Source organism: Pristiophorus japonicus, unplaced genomic scaffold, assembly GCF_044704955.1.
Source record: "Pristiophorus japonicus isolate sPriJap1 unplaced genomic scaffold, sPriJap1.hap1 HAP1_SCAFFOLD_119, whole genome shotgun sequence".
Lineage (NCBI taxonomy): Eukaryota > Metazoa > Chordata > Chondrichthyes > Pristiophoridae > Pristiophorus > Pristiophorus japonicus.
This window is the reverse complement of record NW_027250853.1, coordinates 1628528-1647642: the sequence shown is the minus strand read 5'-3', so window position 1 is coordinate 1647642 and position 19115 is coordinate 1628528. Positions and strand designations below refer to the sequence as shown.

Below are 19115 nucleotides of genomic sequence, written 5' to 3'. Positions count from 1 at the left end.
GCTGGCGAGTGAGTCGAAGAAGCTGACCAACATCACGACACACAAGGGGTTGTTTGAGTACAACAGATGTCCGTTCGGGATTCGCTCGGTCGCCGCGATCTTCCAACGAAATATGGAAAGCCTCCTCAAGTCGATTCCAGGGATGGTGGTTTTTCAGGACGACTTCCTCATCACGGGTTACGATATTGAAGAACACCTCCACAACCTGGCGGAGGTGCTACGCAGACTGGACCGGGTAGGGCTGCGACTGAAAAAGGCGAAGTGAGTCTTCCTAGCTCCAGAGGTAGAATTCCTGGGGATGAGGGTAGCAGCAGACGGGATCAGCCCTACTGCGTCCAAGACGGAAGCGATCCAGAGAGCACCCAGACCCCGTAACACGACGGAGCTGCGTTCATTCCTGGGGCTCCTGAACTATTTTGGTAACTTTCTTCGCAAATTGAGCACGCTGCTAGAGACGCTACACGTGCTCCTACGCAAAGGTTGCGAATGGGTCTGGGGGGACAGCCAGGAAAGGGCTTTTAATAGAGCACGCAATTTGTTATGTTCCAACACTCTGTTAACACTGTACGACCCATGTAAGAAACTTGTGTTAACGTGCGATGCGTCATCCTATGGTGTCAGGTGTGTGTTGCAGCATGTCAATGTCAAGGGTCAGTTACAGCCGGTAGCTTATGCCTCCAGGAGTCTGTCCCAGGCAGAAAGGGGCTACAGGATGGTAGAAAAGGAGGCGCTCGCATGTGTATATGCTGTAAAGAAAATGCACCAGTACCTGTTTGGCAGGAAATTTGAGCTGGGGACAGATCACAAACCCCTAACGTCCCTTTTGGCCGACAACAAGGCCATAAATGCAAACGCATCGGCAAACAATTTGGCACAGACCGGGCACCGAAAACTGCGCCGATGCACTCAGCAGGCTCCCACTAGCCACCACTGAGGGGGCTACCGAGCATGCTGCTGAGATGGTCATGGTTGTTGAAGCTTTCGGAAGCAAAGGCTCACCCGTGACAGCCCGTCAGATTAAAGTCTGGACAAATAGAGACCCGCTATTGTCTCTAGTCAAGAAATGTGTCCTGAATGGGGACTGGGCAGCCACGTACAGGGCATGCCCTGAGGAATTTAAACCATTTCACAGGCGCAAGGATGAACTCTCGATTCAGGCCGATTGCCTACTGTGGGGAAACCGCGTAGTCATGCCCCAGATGGGCAGAGAGGTGTTCATCAGAGAACTCCACAATGAGCACCCGGGCATTGTCATGATGAAGGCAATTGCCAGGTCACACGTTTGGTGGCCAGGGGTAGACGCAGATCTGGAACTTTGTGTTCGCAGGTGCAACACGTGTGCCCAGCTGGGCAATGCGCTCAGGGAAGTCCCCCTTAGACCCTGGCCATGGCCCGCCAAGCTTTGGTCAAGCACCCATGTGGACTACGCAGGTCCTTTCATGGGAAAAATGTTTTTGGTTATAGTAGACGCCTACTCCAAATGGATCGAGTGTGACATTTTAAATTCAAGCACATCCTCTGCCACGGTAGAAAGTCTATGGGCAATGTTCGCCGCCCACGGTCTACCGGACGTCTTGGTCAGCGACAATAGCCCGTGCTTCACAAGCACTGAATTCCAGGACTTCATGGCAGGCAATGGAATTAACCATGTCAGAATGGCACCGTTCAAGCCGGCCTCAAATGGCCAGGTGGAACGAGCAGTGCAGATAATCAAACAGGGGATGCTCAGATTCCAAGGGGGTTCCCTACAAACCCGCTTATCACGCCTCCTGTTGGCCCACAGATCCTGACCACACTCGCTCACAGGGGTTCCACCCGCAGAGCTGCTAATGAAAAAGATGCTCAAAACCCGGCTATCCCTTATACACTCCACCATGAAAGAAATTGTCGAGAGCAGGCGCCAGCCACAATATGACTACCATGACAGGAATGCGAGGGCGCGATGTATTGATGTAAATGATCCTGTTTTTGTCCTCAACTACACTGCAGGGCCCAAATGGCTCGCAGGCACTGTGATTGCCAAAGAGGGAAATAGGATTCTGGTAGTTAAACTTACCAATGGACAAATCTGCCGCAAACATGTGGATCAAACAAAAAGGAGGTTCAGCAACCCCATAGAAGAAGCAGAGGAAGAACACGATGTAGAGTTCACTCCACCACAGGTGACCGAACACCGGAACCAAACGGAGGAGAGCCCAGTCACTGTGGGCAGTCCGGACAGGCCTGAGGCACCGCAAACAGCAGACACTCAGGCCAGCGTCCAACAACCGGAGCCCCAACTCAGGCACTCTACAAGGGAGCGTAAACCACCAGAGAGACTTAACCTGTGATCCCAATAAGACTTTGGAGGGGAGGTGATGTCATGTATTCAACCAGCATTGTAACCCATGTATAAACTGACCTAAGTTGTACACTGTGAGAACACTGACCACGAGGTGGGAGATACTCCTAACCTGGACCTTCAGGTATAAAAGGGGAAGCTTCACCCACCTTCATCACTTGAGTGCTAAGGAATAAAGGACAGGTCACAGACTGACCTTCTCTCAAGCATGGGCCTCGTGTGCATTTATACTGTATAGTAAGGACGTATCATTTCCAGTGTGTCCCGCAGTGTCCCTCATTGCCCTGGCAACCCGATCTTTTTGGCGCAGATCTTCGGCTCCACCCACAGAGCTTAATGGACAGGCAAAATCAACAGTTCCCGCGGGGAACGTTGGCTGATTGTGTTGGAGCGTAACTCCTCGAGTACGGCAAAAATCGGCTTTGGGGAAAACTGAGCCAATGAAATGTTTTGGAAAAAGATATAATTTGGGGATTTTTGGAAGTGTTTTAATTACTTTAGTGGACAGGGTTTTTAACGTAAAAAAGTGGTGTAGATTTTTATTTTTGTGTGTTTTAAAACTCTTACGCTGGTAAAAGTAGGCTATGTGTCTGCGTTTACCAGGCACAAGAGTTTGAAGGACATTTGCGGGATGGGAGTTGGGCAAACAGCCTGCAGGGATGGGGGAGATCAACAGATCGGAAAAGCCGGTTTTCAACACATGGGCATTGCGGGCCGAAAACCAGCTTTTGTGGTGCCTCGCCGGGTCTGTACACGCCCCGTGCACACTGAGTATTCAAGCTGATATACCCACATTTACCCACATGATTCTGTCTGTCTCGTTGCTAGGGCTCCGCTATTCCACCTGCCATCTGACGCCTCTATCCCGTGCGTGCTTGTGGGCCCTGGGACTGGGATCGCTCCTTACAGAAGCTTCTGGCAACAGCGTCTGTACGAGATTGAAGAGCAAGGTTAGTGTGGGTGGACTCACAATCGCTCCCTTTCGCTCCATCCACTGTCATCGAACTCTCAATGTCCTAGGTCACCTTTAATACTCCCCTCCCTCCTTCCCGGTCCCTCTCCCTCGATCCCTCCTCTTCCTCAGTCTCTCCTCTCCCTCGATCCCCTCTCCCTCGGTCCCCCCTTTCACTTAGTCCCCCCCTCTCCCTCCTCTCCTTCGATCCCCTCTCCCTTGGTCCCTCCTCTCCCTCGATCTCCTCTTCCTCTGTCACTCCTCTCCCTTTGTCCCTCCTCTCCCTCAGTCCCTCCTCTCCCTCGATCCTCTCTACCTTGATCCCCTCTCCCTCAGTCCCCTCTCCCTTGATCCCCTCTCCCTCGGTCCCCCCTTTCACTCAGTCCCTCCTCTCCTTTGATCCCCTTTCCCTCGGTCCCTCCTCTCCCTCGATCTCCTCTCCCTCATTCCCCTCTCCCTCGGTTCCCTCTCCCTCAGTCCCCTCTCCCTCGGTCGCCCCTTTCACTCAGTCCCTCCTCTCCCTCGATCCCCTTTCCCTCGGTCCCTCCTCTCCCTCGGTTCCTCCTCTCCCTCGATCTCCCTCCCTCAGTCCCTCCTCTCCCTCGATCACTAATCGCTCTCCCTCGGTCCCTTCTCTCCCTCGGTCCATCCTCTCCCTCGGTCCATCCTCTTCTGACACCTCTCTCCTTCTGTCTCTCTCACGCTGCACCTGTCTCTCGCTCTCTCTCTCTCACTCACTAACCCCTCTCTCTCTCTGACCTCTCTTTCTCTCTCTCCCTCTGTCTCTTTCCGACCTCTATCTCGCTTTCTCTCGCTCTCTCTCTCTGTCACTCTCTCCCTATCACTCTTTCTCTATCTATATATCTATCTCTGTCGCGCTCTCTCTCTCTCTATCTCTCTCTCTCTATCTCTCTCTCTCTGTCTCTCTCACTCTTACTCTCTCTCACTCCTCTCACTCCTCTCTCACTCTCTCACTCTCTCTCTCTCTCACTCATTCTCACTCTCTCTCTCTCTCACTCTCTCTCTCTCTCACTCTCTCTCACTCCTCTCCTCTCACTCCTCTCTCACTCTCTCTCTCTCATTCATTCTCACTCTCTCTCACTCTCACTCTCACTCCTCTCTTACTCTCACTCTCTCTAACTCTCTCACTCCTCTCTCACTCTATCTCTCTCTCTCTCTCACTCTCGCTCACTCCTCTCTCAATCTCTCACTCCTCTCTCACTCTTTCTCATTCTCTCTCACTCTTTCTCACTCTCTCTCACTCCCACTCTCTCTCACTCTCTCTCACTCTCTCACTCTCTCACTCCTCTCTCAATCTCTCACTCCTCTCTCACTCTCTCTCACTCTCTCTCTCTCTCACTCCTCTCTCACTCTCTCACTCTCACTCTCTCTCTCTCTCACTCTCTCACTCACTCGCTCTCTTTCTGATCATAGGACGGGAGCCATGTGCGATGACTCTGATCTTCGGATGCCGACAGTCCGAGATGGATCATATTTACAATGAGGAAATGATAGAGGCGAAAAACAAAGGTGTCTTCAAAGAGATTTACACGGCGTACTCAAGAGAGCCAGGGAAGAAAAAGGTAAAGTGAGTGTGGGACAGAGGGTACAGTGTGATGGGGAGTGGGACAACAACAACAGCTTGTATTTATATAGCGCCTTTAACTTCGTGAAACATCCCAAGGTGCTTCACAGGAGTCTTATGCGATTTGAAGCAGATGATCAAAAGCTTGGTCAAAGAGGTAGGTTTTAAGGAGCGTCTTGAAGGAGGAAAAAGAGGTAGAGAGGTTTAGGGAGGGAGTTCCAGAGCTTGGGGCCCAGGCAACAGAAGGCACGGCCACCAATGGTTGAGCAATTATAATCAGGGATGCTCAGGATGGCAGAATTAGAGGAGTGCAGACATCTCGGGGGGTTGTGTGGCTAGAGGAGATTTCAGAGATAGGGAGGGGTGAGGCCATGAAGGGATTTGAAAACAAGGATGAGAATTTTGAAATTGAGGCATTGCTTAACCGGGAGCCAATGTAGGTCCGCGAGCACAGGGGTGAGGGGTGATGGGTGAGCGGGACTTGGTGCGAGTTAGGACACGGGTAGCCAAGTTTTGGACCATCACTAGTTTACGCAGGGTAGAATGTGGGAGGCCGGCCAGGAGTGCGTTGGAATAGTCAAGTCTAGAGGTAACAGGCATGAATGAGGGCTTCAGCAGCGGATGAGCTGAGGCAGGGAACGGAGACGGGCGATGTTACGGAGGTGGAAATAGGCGGTCTTAGTTATGCTGCGGAGATGTGGTCGAAAGCTCCTTTCAGGGTCAAATATGACACCAAGGTTGTGAGCAGTCGGGTTCAGCCTCAGACAGGAGTTGGGGAGAGGGAACGCAGTTTGTGGCTTTGGTCTTCCCAATATTCAAATGGAGAAAACTTCTGCTCATCCAGTACTGGATGTCGGACAAGCAGTCTGACAATTTAGACAGAGTGTAGAGTGTGATGGGAGTGGGGGAGGGGGAGGGGGCGGTGGGACGGGGGTCCGTGTGATGGGGAGTGAAGAGAGTGGGACGGGGGTCTGTGTGATGGGGAGTGGGGAGAGTGGGACGGGGGTCCGTGTGATGGGGAGCGGGGAGAGTGGGACGGGGGTCCGTGTGATGGGGAGCGGGGAGAGTGGGACGGGGGTCCGTGTGATGGGGAGCGGGGAGAGTGGGACGGGGGTCTGTGTGATGGGGAGAGTGGGACGGGGGTCTGAGTGATGGGGAGCGGGGAGAGTGGGACGGGGGTCCGTGTGATGGGGAGAGTGGGACGGGGGTCCATGAGATGGGGAGAGTGGGACGGGGGTCCATGAGATGGGGAGAGTGGGACGGGGTCCGTGTGATGGGGAGCGGGGAGAGTGGGATGGGGGTCTGTGTGATGGGGAGAGTGGGACGGGGGTCCGTGAGATGGGGAGAGTGGGACGGGGGTCCATGTGATGGGGAGTGGGGAGAGTGGGACGGGGGTCTGTGTGATGGGGAGCGGGGAGAGTGGGACGGGGGTCTGTGTGATGGGGAGAGTGGGACGGGGGTCCATGTGATGGGGAGTGGGACGGGGGTCCGTGTGATGGGGAGTGGGAAGAGTGGGACGGGGGTCTGTGTGATGGGGAGCGGGGAGAGTGGGACGGGGGTCCGTGTGATGGGGAGTGGGAAGAGTGGGACGGGGGTCTGTGTGATGGGGAGAGTGGGACGGGGGTCCATGTGATGGGGAGTGGGAAGAGTGGGACGGGGGTCCGTTGTGATGGGGAGCGGGGAGAGTGGGACGGGGGTCCGTGTGATGGGGAGTGGGAAGAGTGGGACGGGGGTCTGTGTGATGGGGAGAGTGGGACGGGGGTCCATGTGATGGGGAGTGGGGAGAGTGGGACGGGGGTCCGTGTGATGGGGAGTGGGAAGAGTGGGACGGGGGTCTGTGTGATGGGGAGAGTGGGACGGGGGTCCATGTGATGGGGAGTGGGGAGAGTGGGACGGGGGTCCGTGTGATGGGGAGTGGGAAGAGTGGGACGGGGGTCTGTGTGATGGGGAGTGGGGAGAGTGGGACGGGGGTCTGTGTGATGGGGAGCGGGGAGAGTGGGACGGGGGTCTGTGTGATAGGGAGCGGGGAGAGTGGGACGGGGGTCTGTGTGATGGGGAGCGGGGAGAGTGGGATCGGGGTCTGTGTGATGGGGAGAGTGGGACGGGGGTCTGTGTGATGGGGAGCGGGGAGAGTGGGACGGGGGTCTGTGTGATAGGGAGCGGGGAGAGTGGGACGGGGGTCCGTGTGATGGGGAGTGGGACGGGGGTCCGTGTGATGGGGAGAGTGGGATGGGGGTCTGTATGATGGGGAGCGGGGAGAGTGGGATGGGGGTCTGTGTGATGGGGAGCGGGGAGAGTGGGACGGGGGTCCGTGTGATGGGGAGAGTGGGACGGGGGTCCGTGTGATGGGGAGTGGGGAGAGTGGGATGGGGGTCTGTGTGATGGGGAGCGGGGAGAGTGGGATGGGGGTCTGTGTGATGGGGAGAGTGGGACCGGGTCCGTGTGATGGGGAGCGGGGAGAGTGGGACCGGGTCCGTGTGATGGGGAGTGGGGAGAGTGGGACGGGGGTCTGTGTGATGGGGAGTGGGGAGAGTGGGACGGGGGTCGGTGTGATGGGGACTGGGGAGAGTGGGACGGGGGTCCGTTGTGATGGGGAGCGGGGAGAGTGGGACGGGGGTCTGTGTGATGGGGAGAGTGGGACGGGGTCCGTGTGATGGGGAGTGGGGAGAGTGGGACGGGGGTCTGTGAGATGGGGAGAGTGGGACGGGGGTCTGTGTGATGGGGAGTGGGGAGAGTGGGACGGGGGTCTGTGTGATGGGGAGTGGGGAGAGTGGGACGGGGGTCTGTGTGATGGGGAGTGGGGAGAGTGGGACGGGGGTCGGTGTGATGGGGACTGGGGAGAGTGGGACGGGGGTCCGTTGTGATGGGGAGCGGGGAGAGTGGGACGGGGGTCTGTGTGATGGGGAGAGTGGGACGGGGTCCGTGTGATGGGGAGTGGGGAGAGTGGGACGGGGGTCTGTGAGATGGGGACCTTGTTCGGTTGATGTACTATATCCATTTGCTTCCCCTAGGTGTATGTACAGGATATCATTCAGAATCAGCTGGCCGTGGAACTGTACCAAATCCTGCATTCTCTGAAGGGCCACCTGTACATTTGTGGAGATGTTACGATGGCACAAGAAGTTGCAAAAACCGTGCAGGAATTGATCGCCGGCCAGGGGGCAATGAGTCTGAATGAGGCAGCGGCCTACATTGCCAATCTCAAAGTAAGAGAGCTTCCCAGATTGTGCGCACTGCGCGAATTATCGCGGGAAGACATAACATAAGAACATAAGAAATAGAAGCAGGAAGAGGCCATACGGCCCCTCGAGCCTGCTCCACCATTTAATACGATCATAGCTGATCCGATCGAGGACTCAGGCCCACTTCCCCGCCCGCTCCCCAGAACCACTTATTCTCTTATTGTTTAAGAAAATGTCTATTCCTGTCTTAAATTTATTCAATGTCCCAACTTCCACAGCTCTCTGAGGCAGCGAATTCCACAGAATTACAACCCCCTGAGAGAAGAAATTCCTCCTCATCTCAGTTTTAAATGGGCGGCCCCTTATTCGAAGATCATGCCCCCTATTTCTGGTCTCCCCCATCAGTGGGAACATCCTCTCTGCATCCACCTTGTCACATCCCCTCATAAACTTATATGTTTCGAGAAGATCACCTCTCATTATTCTGAATGCCAATGAGTAGAGGCCCAACCTACTCAACCTTTCCTCATGAGTCAACCTCCTCATCTCCAGAATCAACCGAGTGAACCTTCTCTGAACTGCAAAGCAAATATATCCTTTCGTAAATATGGAAACTTAAACTGCATGCAGTATTCCAGGAGTGGCCTCACCAATACCCTGTACAACTGCAGCAAGACTTCCCTGCTTTTATACTCCATCCCCTTTACAATAATCCTGATCACTTGCTGTACCTGCATACTAACCTTTTGTGTTTCATGTACAAGTACCCCCAGTTCCCGCTGTACTGCGGCACTTTGCAATCTTTCTCCATTTAAATAATAACTTGCTCTTTGATTTTTTTCTGCCGAAGTGCATGACATCACACTTTCCAACATTATACTCCATCTACTAAATTTTTGCCTACTCACTTAGCCTGTCTATGTCTTTTTGCAGATTTTTTGTGTTCTCCTCACACATTAAGTTTCCTCCCATCTTTGTATTGTCAGCAAACTTGGCTACGTTACACTCGTTCCTTCTTCCAAGTCGTTAATTTGATTGTAAATCGTTGGGTCCCAGCACTGATCCCTGCGGCACCCCACTAGTTACTGATTGCCAACCAGAGAATGAACCATTTATCCCGACTCTCTGTTTTTAGTTAGTTAGCCAATCCTCTATCCATGCTAATATATTACCCCTAACCCTGTGAACTTTTATCTTGTGCAGTAACCTTTTATGTCGCACCTTGTCAAATGCTTTCTGGAAGTCCAAATACACCACATCCACTGGTTCCCCTTTATCCATTCTGTTCGTTACATCCTCAAAGAATTCCAGTAAATTTGTCAAACATGACTTCCTCTTCATAAATCCATGCTGACTCTGCCTGACCGAACTTTGCTTTTCCAATGTCCTGCTACTGTTTCTTTAATAATGGACTCGAACATTTTCCCAACCCCAGATGTTAGGCTAACTGGTCTATAGTTTCCTGCTTTTTGTCTGCCTCCTTTTTTAAATAGGGGCGTTACATTTGTAGTTTTCCAATCTGCTGGGACCTCCCCAGAATCCAGGGAATTTTGGTAAATTACAGCCAATGCATCCACAATCCCTGCCGCTACTTCTCTTAAGACCTTAGGATGCAAGCCACCAGGTCCAGGGGATTTATCTGCCTTTAGTCCCATTATTTTACTGAGTACCAGAGACATGAGAGAGCAGCAGCAAATGATGAGAGACAAACAGGGGATTTGATTTGGAGTGGGAGCAGGGGGCATGTTTAAAATGAACAATCTTCAAGTGAGGTAAAAATTCACAAATAGTTTCTCATCACCGAGCAGTGAACGTGGAACGGAATCGATTTAGTTTCTCAATTAACTTCTTCCAGAAGGGGCCTGATAAATATCTGTCGGTGAGCAAGTTTGATCACAGAAACGTACGGCACAGAAGGAGGCTATTCGGCCCGGTGTACCTGTGCTGGCTCCGTGATATAGCAGTCGTGCTCAGTCCCACGCTCCCGTTGTTTGTCCCGGTCCCTGTCCCCCGTCCCTGTACCTGACCCCCGACCCTGTCCCTGACCCCAACCCTGTCCCCCGACCCTCGCCCCTGACCCCTGTCCCGGTCCCTGACCCCGCACCTGACCCTGACCTTGTCCCTGACCCGGTCCCTGACCCCGCACCTGTCCATGACCCTGTCCCCGACCCCTGACCCTGACCCTGTAAGTTCCTCCTCCTCAAATACCCGTCCAACTCCCTTTTCAAATTATTTCAGTCAGCTTGCACCACCTTTTCAGATCGAGCATTCCAGATCCCCACAGCTCTCTGCGCCAAACATTTCTCCTCCTCTCCCCTCTAGACCTTTTTCTAATAATTTTAAATCCTCGACCTCCTCACTCGCCAGGGGGAATCGCTTTTCTCTCTCGATTCTATCAAAACCTCTCATCAGCTGGAAACCCTCTAATAGGTCACCTCTGAACCTTCTCTGTTCCAAGGAGAACTGTCCCAACATTTCCAACTCTCCATATAACTGAAGTTCCTGGTAACATCCCGGTAAAGCCCCTCTGTGCCCTTTCTGAGGCCTTTACTTTCCTGACGTGTGTTGCCCAGAATTGTCCACAACACTCAAGCTGAGGCCCAACCAATGATTTATAAAGTTCCAGCCTGATCGCTTTGCTGTTATATTCTATTTATAAACCCAAGTAACCCATGTGCTTGTTTAACCACCTTATCACCTTGCCCTGCCTGCCACCTTTAAGGATTTGTGTGTATGGGCACCAAGGTCTCTCTGCTCATCTACTCTTTGCTAAATCGGCCATTTATAGTACATTAATGGGCTGGAAATTCGGTTGGTGTTTTTGAGGCTAAATTTAGCGCCGGGAAATGGTTTGCGTCGGCGGCCAAGAAATTGGGTGGTTGTGCTCTGAGAGTGGGGCGCAGCGCTGAGGGAGGCGTTCCACACCTCTCTCTGGGCGCTAGGCCGGGGGAGCAACTGAATATCGCCAGCTACAGAGCCGGCCTCCCTGCAAAAAAATCATTCCCTCTGTATTACTCACCCCAAATAAAGTTAAATCGCAAAAAGATAAAAAGGGGAGAGTGTATCTGGGCTGTGGAAGGAGGTTAAGTGGGTGGGGAGAGTCAGTGATAGGGGAGTGTGCATGGACTGTATGATGAGTGGACTCAATATATATAAAGGGTCTAATTAACTGATTGAAAGGGCGTGCCTTCCCTTTACCTCTGCTCTACAGTGGGTTTTATCTCCTTCCCTCTGCCTTTGTTTGAAGAACTGTGCGACATTCCACTCCGATACCTGTCACAGTCTTTGTTCACAGGTTTCACCATTCACGCTGCTCTTTCCTCTCCTGCAGGATGAGAATCGCTACCATGAAGATATCTTCGGTGTAACGCTGCGAACCCGGGAGGTCGCCACAAAATTCCGATCCACCTCTTTGTCGTACTGGCAGGCAACAAAGTGAACGATTGGCCCCGTAACGGGAGTGGGTCGGCAGCACTCGGGGGCTGGCTAGAAATGAGGACATGCCACGACTTTTCTACATTATACAGAGCGTCTGCATGTTACAGTCTGTCTCTCTCCCAATCACTGTCTGATTATATAGCACTATATTTTAGCTGTATGAAGCCTCCCCGCCCGGCTATACCATCCACCACTTGCCCCGCCCAGCCTGCCGTGGTGACGGTGTGGCTCTCATCACCAAATCATACCTTGGTCTGTCCCCCTACTCCCCCGGCACTTTCTCCTCTTTGAGCATCTCACCCTATTCCACCCCTTGCACCTCATTTAAAATTTTCCTTCTCTACCGCCAACCCAAATAACATAAAAATGTTATCACCGATATTTCTTCACTGCTTTCCTCGTCCTGTCTCTGCACCGAACAACTTCTCATCCTCGGTGATTTCAACCTCCAACTCAATCGTGCTCTCTTTCCTCTGTTCACTCGCTTCCTGTCCGCCCTTAATCTCTGCCTCCATCTGAACTCCCCAACCCATATTCACGGCCACCCCCTCGACCTTGCCACCTCCCGTGGGCTCGCTACTCCCATCGCATCAATCGCAGATAAAGCCATCTCTGACCACTTCCTCGTATCGCTCTCCACCCACACCCATTCCCCCCCTGCAACCCTACCTCCTTCTGTGCCCGCCCCTGGAAAAACTCTCTCCCGAATCTCTTACAACGGCACTCATCAACTCCCAACCATCCAGCCTGTGGTCCTCCATTCACCGCGACATCTCTGCAGCTACCGATCTGCTCAATCACACCCTCACCACCACCTTTTGTTGCCCTAGTCCCTGTGAAAACAATTACTCTCTCACCCTGGCCGTTCCCCCTGGTACAGCCCTGATCTTCACTTTCTCTAGTTCAAGGGATGCAGACCTGAATGCAGACAGCGGACAACTGGTTTGGCCATTCACCACCAGATCTGGCTGGACCACATGAAGCACTATCGGGTCCTGCTCTCATCTGCCCGAATCGCTCACTATTCCAGAATCATTCTGTAATGTAAAGATAAACCCCGGCTTCTATTCTCCACCGCTAACCGTCTTTTTAACCCCCTCTCCCCAGGACCCACCCTCACCTCCGACAATAAGTGTGAGGAGCTCATGGACTTTTTTGTCTCTAAGATTGAGACCATCCGTTCGGCCGCCTCTGTCTCTGCCTAGCCCACCGGCCAAACTTCTTCTAAGGAAGCCCCCTGCCCCAGCCCTGACCTCACATCTTTCTCCAGTTTGTCTCCGATCTCCCCTCTTGACCATTCCGAGCTCATCCTGTCCATGAGACCCATTTCCTGGTCCCTTGACCCTATTCCCACCAAACTGCTGACCACCCAGCTTCCTTTTCTGGCTCCCATGTTAGCTGACATTGTTAACGGTTCTCTCTCCTCGGGTATGTCTCCCCCTCCCTCAAATCTGCCATCATCACCCCTCTGCTCAAAAAACCAGCCCTCAATCCCTCCGTCCTTGCAAACTACCGTCCCATCTCCAACCTCCCTTTCCTCACCAAAGTCCTTGAACGTGTTGTCGCCTCCCAAATCCGTGCCCAACTTTCCCAAAATTCCATATTTAAATCCCTCCGATCCGGTTTCTGCGCCTGCCACAGTGCCGAAACCGCTCCCATCAAAGTCACATATGACATCCTGTGTGACTGTGACAAAGGCAAACTCTCTCTCCTCATTCTTCTCGACCTGTCTGCAGCCTTTGACATGGTTGACCACTCAATCCTCCTCCAACGCCTCTCCACCTCCGTCCAGCTGGGTGGGACTGCACTCGCCTGGTTCCATTCTTATCCATCTAATCGTAGCCAGAGAATCACCTGCAACAGCTTCTCTTCCCACCCCCACATCGTTACCTCTGGTGTCCCCCAAGGATCTATCCTTGGGCCCCTCCTATTTCTCATCTATGTGCTGCCCCTTGGTGACATCATCCAAAAACACATCATCAGTTTCCACATGTACGCTGATAACACCCAGCTCTACCTCACCACCACTTCTCTCGACCCCTCCACAGTCTCTAAATTGTCAGACTGCTTGTCCAAAATCCAGTTCTGGATAAGCAGAAATTTTCTCCAGTTGGATATTGGGAAGATCGAAGCCATTCCCATCACCCCCTGTGCTCACGGACCTACTTTGGCTTCTGGTTAAGCAATGCCTCGATTTCAAATTTCTCATCCTTGTTTACAAATCCCTCCATGTCCCTCGCCCCTCCCTATCTCTGTAATCTCCTCCAGCTCCACAACCCCCCCCCCCCGTGCTCCTCTAATTCAGACCTCCTGAGCATCCCTGATTATAATCGCTCAATCATCGGTGGCCGTGCCTTCTGTTGCCTTGGCTCCAAGCTCTGGAACTCCCTCCCTAAACCTCTCCACCTCTCTCTCCTCCACCTTGTCGCTATTCCACCACGTGAAACTTCAAATTTTAAACCTGTGCCACTCCACCCAACCTCCTGCTTTCTGAAAAGGACGATGTATTCACAAATATTTCCTTCTGCTGGGCGAACATCTGATCAACTGATTAAAGTTATCTGCAATGTATGCATCAGTCTGCACTGCAATGTCTTTCAATTAGGTTTCCTGGTGACAAAACTGAGCAGTGTTTGCAGTCTTACTTCAATAATTTAGTATGTATCATATCACAAACATTATGACTATGATTGTACGTGACATCTAAAAGGAGGAGGTACTGAAACCACTGGCAGCGCTCACCCGGTCCAGAGGGGTGCATCCTCGGTTGCTAAGTGAAGCTCGATAGCAGAGGCTCTGGCCACAACCTGTCAATCCTCCTTGGATATGGGGGCTGTGGCAGAGAACTAGAGGATTGCAAATAAGAGCATGAGAACATAAGATAAAGGAGCAGGAGTAGGCCACCTGGCCCCTCGAGCCTGCTCCGCCATTCAATAAGATCACAGCTGGACTCAGCTCCACTTCCACACCTGTTCCCCATAACCCTTCACTCCCTTATCACTCAAAAGTCTGTCCATCCCCACCTTAAATATATTCAATGACCCAGCCTCCACAGCTCTCTGGGGCAGAGAATTCCAGATTTACAACCCTCCGAGAGAAGAAATTCCTCCTTGTCTCAGTTTTAAATGGGTGGCCCCTTATTTTTAGACTATGTCCCCTAGTTTCCCCGATGAGGGGAAATATCCTCTCTGCATCTACCTTGTCGAGCTTCCTCATTATCTTATATGTTCCGATAAAATCACCTTTCATTCTTCTGAACTCCAATGTGTATAGGCCCAACCTACTCAACCTATCCTCATAAGTCAACCCCCTCATCTCCAGAATCAACCTAGTGAACCTTCTCTGAACTGCCTCCAATGCAAGTATATCCTTCCTTAAATATGGAGACCAAAACTGTACGCAGTACTCTAGGTGTGGCCTCACCAATACCCTGTACAGTTGCAGCAGGACTTCTCTGATTTTATACTCTATCCTCTTAGCAATAAAGGCCAACATTGCATTTGCCTTCCTGATCACTTGCTGTACCTGCATACTAACTTTTTGTGTTTCATGCACAAGGACTCGCAGGTCCCTATGTACTGCAAAACTTTGCGATTTTTCTCCATTTAAATTGTAATTTATTTTCCATTATTTCCGCCAAAGTGGATAACCTCACATTTTCCCACATTATACTCCATCTGCCAAATGTTTGCCCACTCACTTAGCCTGCCTATATCGCTTTACAGATTTTATGTGTCCTCCTCACAATTTGCTTTCCCACCTATCTTTGTATCATCAGCAAACTTGGCTACATTACACTCGGTCCCTTCATCCAAATCATTAATATAGTTGTAAATAGCTGAGGACCCAGCACCGATCCCTGTGGCACACCACTAGTTACTGTTTGCCAACCGGAAAATGACCCATTTATCACAACTGTTTTCTGTTTGTCAGCCAATCCTCTATCCATGCTAATATATTACCCCCAACCCTGTGAGCTTTTATCTTGTGCAGTAACCTTTTATGTGGCACCTTATCAAATGCTTTCTGCAAATCCAAATACACCACATCCACTGGTTCCCCCTTATCCACCCTGCTTGTTACATCCTCAAAGAACTCCAGCAAATTTGTAAAACATGATTTCCCTTTCATAAAACCATAAAGAAAAGAGGAGAGGCAATATAAACTAAATGGTGCAATTTGAAAGGGGTGCAGGAACAGAGAGACCTGGCGATGTACGTACGCAAGTCTCTCAAGGTGGGAGGCCGAGTTGATACGGGATCCTGGGCTTTATAAATAGAGGCGTAGGAGGGACCAAAACGATTTCTTGCCCAGGGCGTGGGCGTTAGTGGAGGTGCAAACCGGCATTGCCCCGCTCCCACCGGCAGCTCCCCGCTCTCGCCCCGCTCCCACCGCTATCGCCCCGCTCCCACCGCTATCGCCCCGCTCCCACCGCTATCGCCCCGGGCTGCTGCGCATACAATGACGACATAATCGCCATGTTCTGCGACCCATTTTCGCCCCGGAGCGGAACTTCGGTCGTGCCCCGTGGGCGATGTTTGCGCCAGCCTCGCAGCTCGCAAACCGGGACACGCTCCCCGCGCGGGGCGAAAGCTAAAGGCGAGGTGCGCAGTGCCTTATTGTTCAATGGCCGACACCTGCAGCCTTGCCTTGCCGATGTGGCGGGGTCGGTGCCGCGGTGTTGGGGCCCGGCTCCCCGCTCCCCGCTGGTGAAGCAGTGGCCCCTCACACCATCGCGAGCCCACCCTGTAACGGAGGGCGAGGGCTCCGTGCTCCCGCCAGCGCTTCGCACAGCTTGGAACATTCCTTCGCTTAGCGCCTGGTCCTGTCCCTGGGCGGTGGAGGGGCGAGCGACATTGCGCTGCACTTCCTCTCGGGGCGCTAACCCCAACTTGGCTGCAGCGGCGGGACTTGGAACCCAGAGCAGCAATGCCGCTCGCCACCGTTACCGCCCCAAACACTGTCGCAGCAAACGTCGGCCACGGACAGCACAAGAGCAAAGAGGTTAGGCTAAAGCTTTACAACACACTGCTGAGGCCTCAGCTGGGCTATTGTGTGTAATTCTGGACACCGCGCTTTGGGATGTGGAGCTACAGAGTGCAGCTGAGATTTCGGCCAATGGAAGGAGCCGGCCTCCTTCACCAACATGGCACCGGGCCGCAGGGGAGTCGGCCTCCTTCACCAACATGGCACCGGGCCGCAGGGGAGTCGGCCTCCTTCACGAACATGGCGCCGGGCCGCAGCGGCCGCCGGGCCGCAGCGGCAGCCGGCCCCCTTCACCAACATGGTGCCGGGCCGCAGTGGGAGCCGGCCTCCTTCACCAACATGGCGCCAGCTCAGGCTCTGGCCAATCCAGTGACGAGTTCAACAGGACGTTTTCGCACTTCCGCTATAAACCGGAAGTTCTTCTACACGCGGGTAACTCAACTGGTGGATAGAGGGTGAGAAAATATCACAAAACACCGGAATATCATCCCGTCCCTCAGTAGCGCCCCTCCGACACTCCCTCAGTACCGCCCTTCCGACACTCCCTCAAATGCCCCTCCGACACTCCCTCAGTAGCGCCCCTCCGACACTCCCTTAAATGCCCCTCCGACACTCCCTCAGTAGCGCCCCTCCGACACTCCCTCAAATGCCCCTCCGGCACTCCCTCAGTACCGCCCCTCCGACATTCCCTCAGTACTGCCCCTCCGACACTCCCTCAGATGCCCCTCCGGCACTCCCTCAGATGCCCCTCCGGCACTCCCTCAGTAGCGCCCCTCCGACACTCCCTCAAATGCCCCTCCGGCACTCCCTCAGTACCGCCCCTCCGACACTCCCTCAGATGCCCCTCCGACATTCCCTCAGTAGCCCCTCCGACACTCCCTCAGATGCCCCTCCGGCACTCCCTCAGTACTGCCCCTCCGACACTCCCTCAGATGCCCCTCCGACACTCCCTCAGATGCCCCTCCGGCACTCCCTCAGTACTGCCCCTCCGACACTCCCTCAGATGCCCCTCCGACATTCCCTCAGTACTGCCCCTCCGACATTCCCTCAGATGCTCCTCCGACACTCCCTCAGATGCTCCTCCGACACTCCCTCAGATGCTCCTCCGACGCTCCCTCAGATGCTCCTCCGACATTCCCTCAGTACTGCCCCTCCGACACTCCCTCAGATGCTCCTCCGACACTCCCTCAGATGCCCCTCCGACACTCCCTCAGATGCCCCTCCCACACTCCCTCAGATGCCCCTCCGACACTCCCTCAGTACTGCCCCTCCGACACTCCTGCAGATGCTCCTCCGACACTCCCTCCCTCAGTACTGCCCCTCCGACATTCCCTCAGATGCCCCTCCGACACTCCCTCAGTACTTCCCCTCCGACATTCCCTCAGTACTGCCCCTCCGACACTCCCTTGGATGCCCCTCCGACACTCCCTCAGTACTTCCCCTCCGACACTCCCTCAGTACCGCCCCTCCGACACTCCCTCAGTACTTCCCCTCCGACACTCCCTCCCTCAGTACTGCCCCTCCGACACTCCCTCAGATGCCCCTCCGACACTCCCTCAGTACTTCCCCTCCGACATTCCCTCAGTACTGCCCCTCCGACACTCCCTCAGATGCCCCTCCGACACTCTCTCAGTACTGCCCTTCTGACACTCCCTCAGATGCCCCTCCGACACTCCCTCAGTACTTCCCCTCCGACACTCCCTCAGATGCCCCTCCGACACTCCCTCGGATGCCCCTCCGACACTCCCTCAGATGCTCCTCCGACATTCCCTCAGTCCTGCCTCTCCGACACTCCCTCAGATGCCCCTCCGACACTCCCTCAGATGCCCCTCCCACACTCCCTCAGATGCCCCTCCGACACTCCCTCAGTACTGCCCCTCCGACACTCCTGCAGATGCTCCTCCGACACTCCCTCCCTCAGTACTGCCCCTCCGACATTCCCTCAGATGCCCCTCCGACACTCCCTCAGATGCCGCTCCGACACTCCCTCAGTACTTCCCCTCCGACATTCCCTCAGTACTGCCCCTCCGACACTCCCTCGGATGCCCCTCCGACACTCCCTCAGTACTTCCCCTCCGACACTCCCTCAGTACCGCCCCTCCGACACTCCCTCAGTACTTCCCCTCCGACACTCCCTCCCTCAGTACTGCCCCTCCGACACTCCCTCAGATGCCCCTCCGACACTCCCTCAGTACTTCCCCTCCGACATTCCCTCAGTACTGCCCCTCCGACACTCCCTCAGATGCCCCTCCGACACTCTCTCAGTACTGCCCTTCTGACACTCCCTCAGATGCCCCTCCGACACTCCCTCAGTACTTCCCCTCCGACACTCCCTCAGATGCCCCTCCGACACTCCCTCGGATGCCCCTCCGACACTCCCTTAGTACTTCCCCTCCGACACTCCCTCAGTACTTCCCCTCCGACATTCCCTCAGTACTGCCCCTCCGACACTCCCTCGGATGCCCCTCCGACACTCCCTCAGTACTTCCCCTCCGACAGTGCGGCACTCCCCCACCCCCCAGGAATGTGTTGGACCTGTTCCGTGACCTTGAAACGCAGTTGATTCTTTGTAACTCGGGCTGTGCCCCCCCGAGGATCAGGACTGCAGTGAAGGTCAGCAAACACTGAGTC

General features: G+C 53.9%; 1 protein-coding gene across 1 annotated transcript in view; it reads left to right on the top strand.

Annotated features, from left to right (window-relative positions):
• Window positions 1–14069, top strand: part of LOC139242067 (nitric oxide synthase 1-like) — a 254735-nt gene extending 240666 nt beyond the window's left edge. The window contains exons 23-26 of the mRNA XM_070870212.1: window positions 3170–3291; window positions 4728–4876; window positions 7890–8084; window positions 11392–14069. Coding sequence (XP_070726313.1) covers window positions 3170–3291; window positions 4728–4876; window positions 7890–8084; window positions 11392–11499 — 574 coding nt within the window. The 3' untranslated portion in view covers window positions 11500–14069. The remainder of the gene's footprint in view (window positions 1–3169; window positions 3292–4727; window positions 4877–7889; window positions 8085–11391) is intronic.
• Window positions 14070–19115: the final 5046 nt, after the last annotated feature.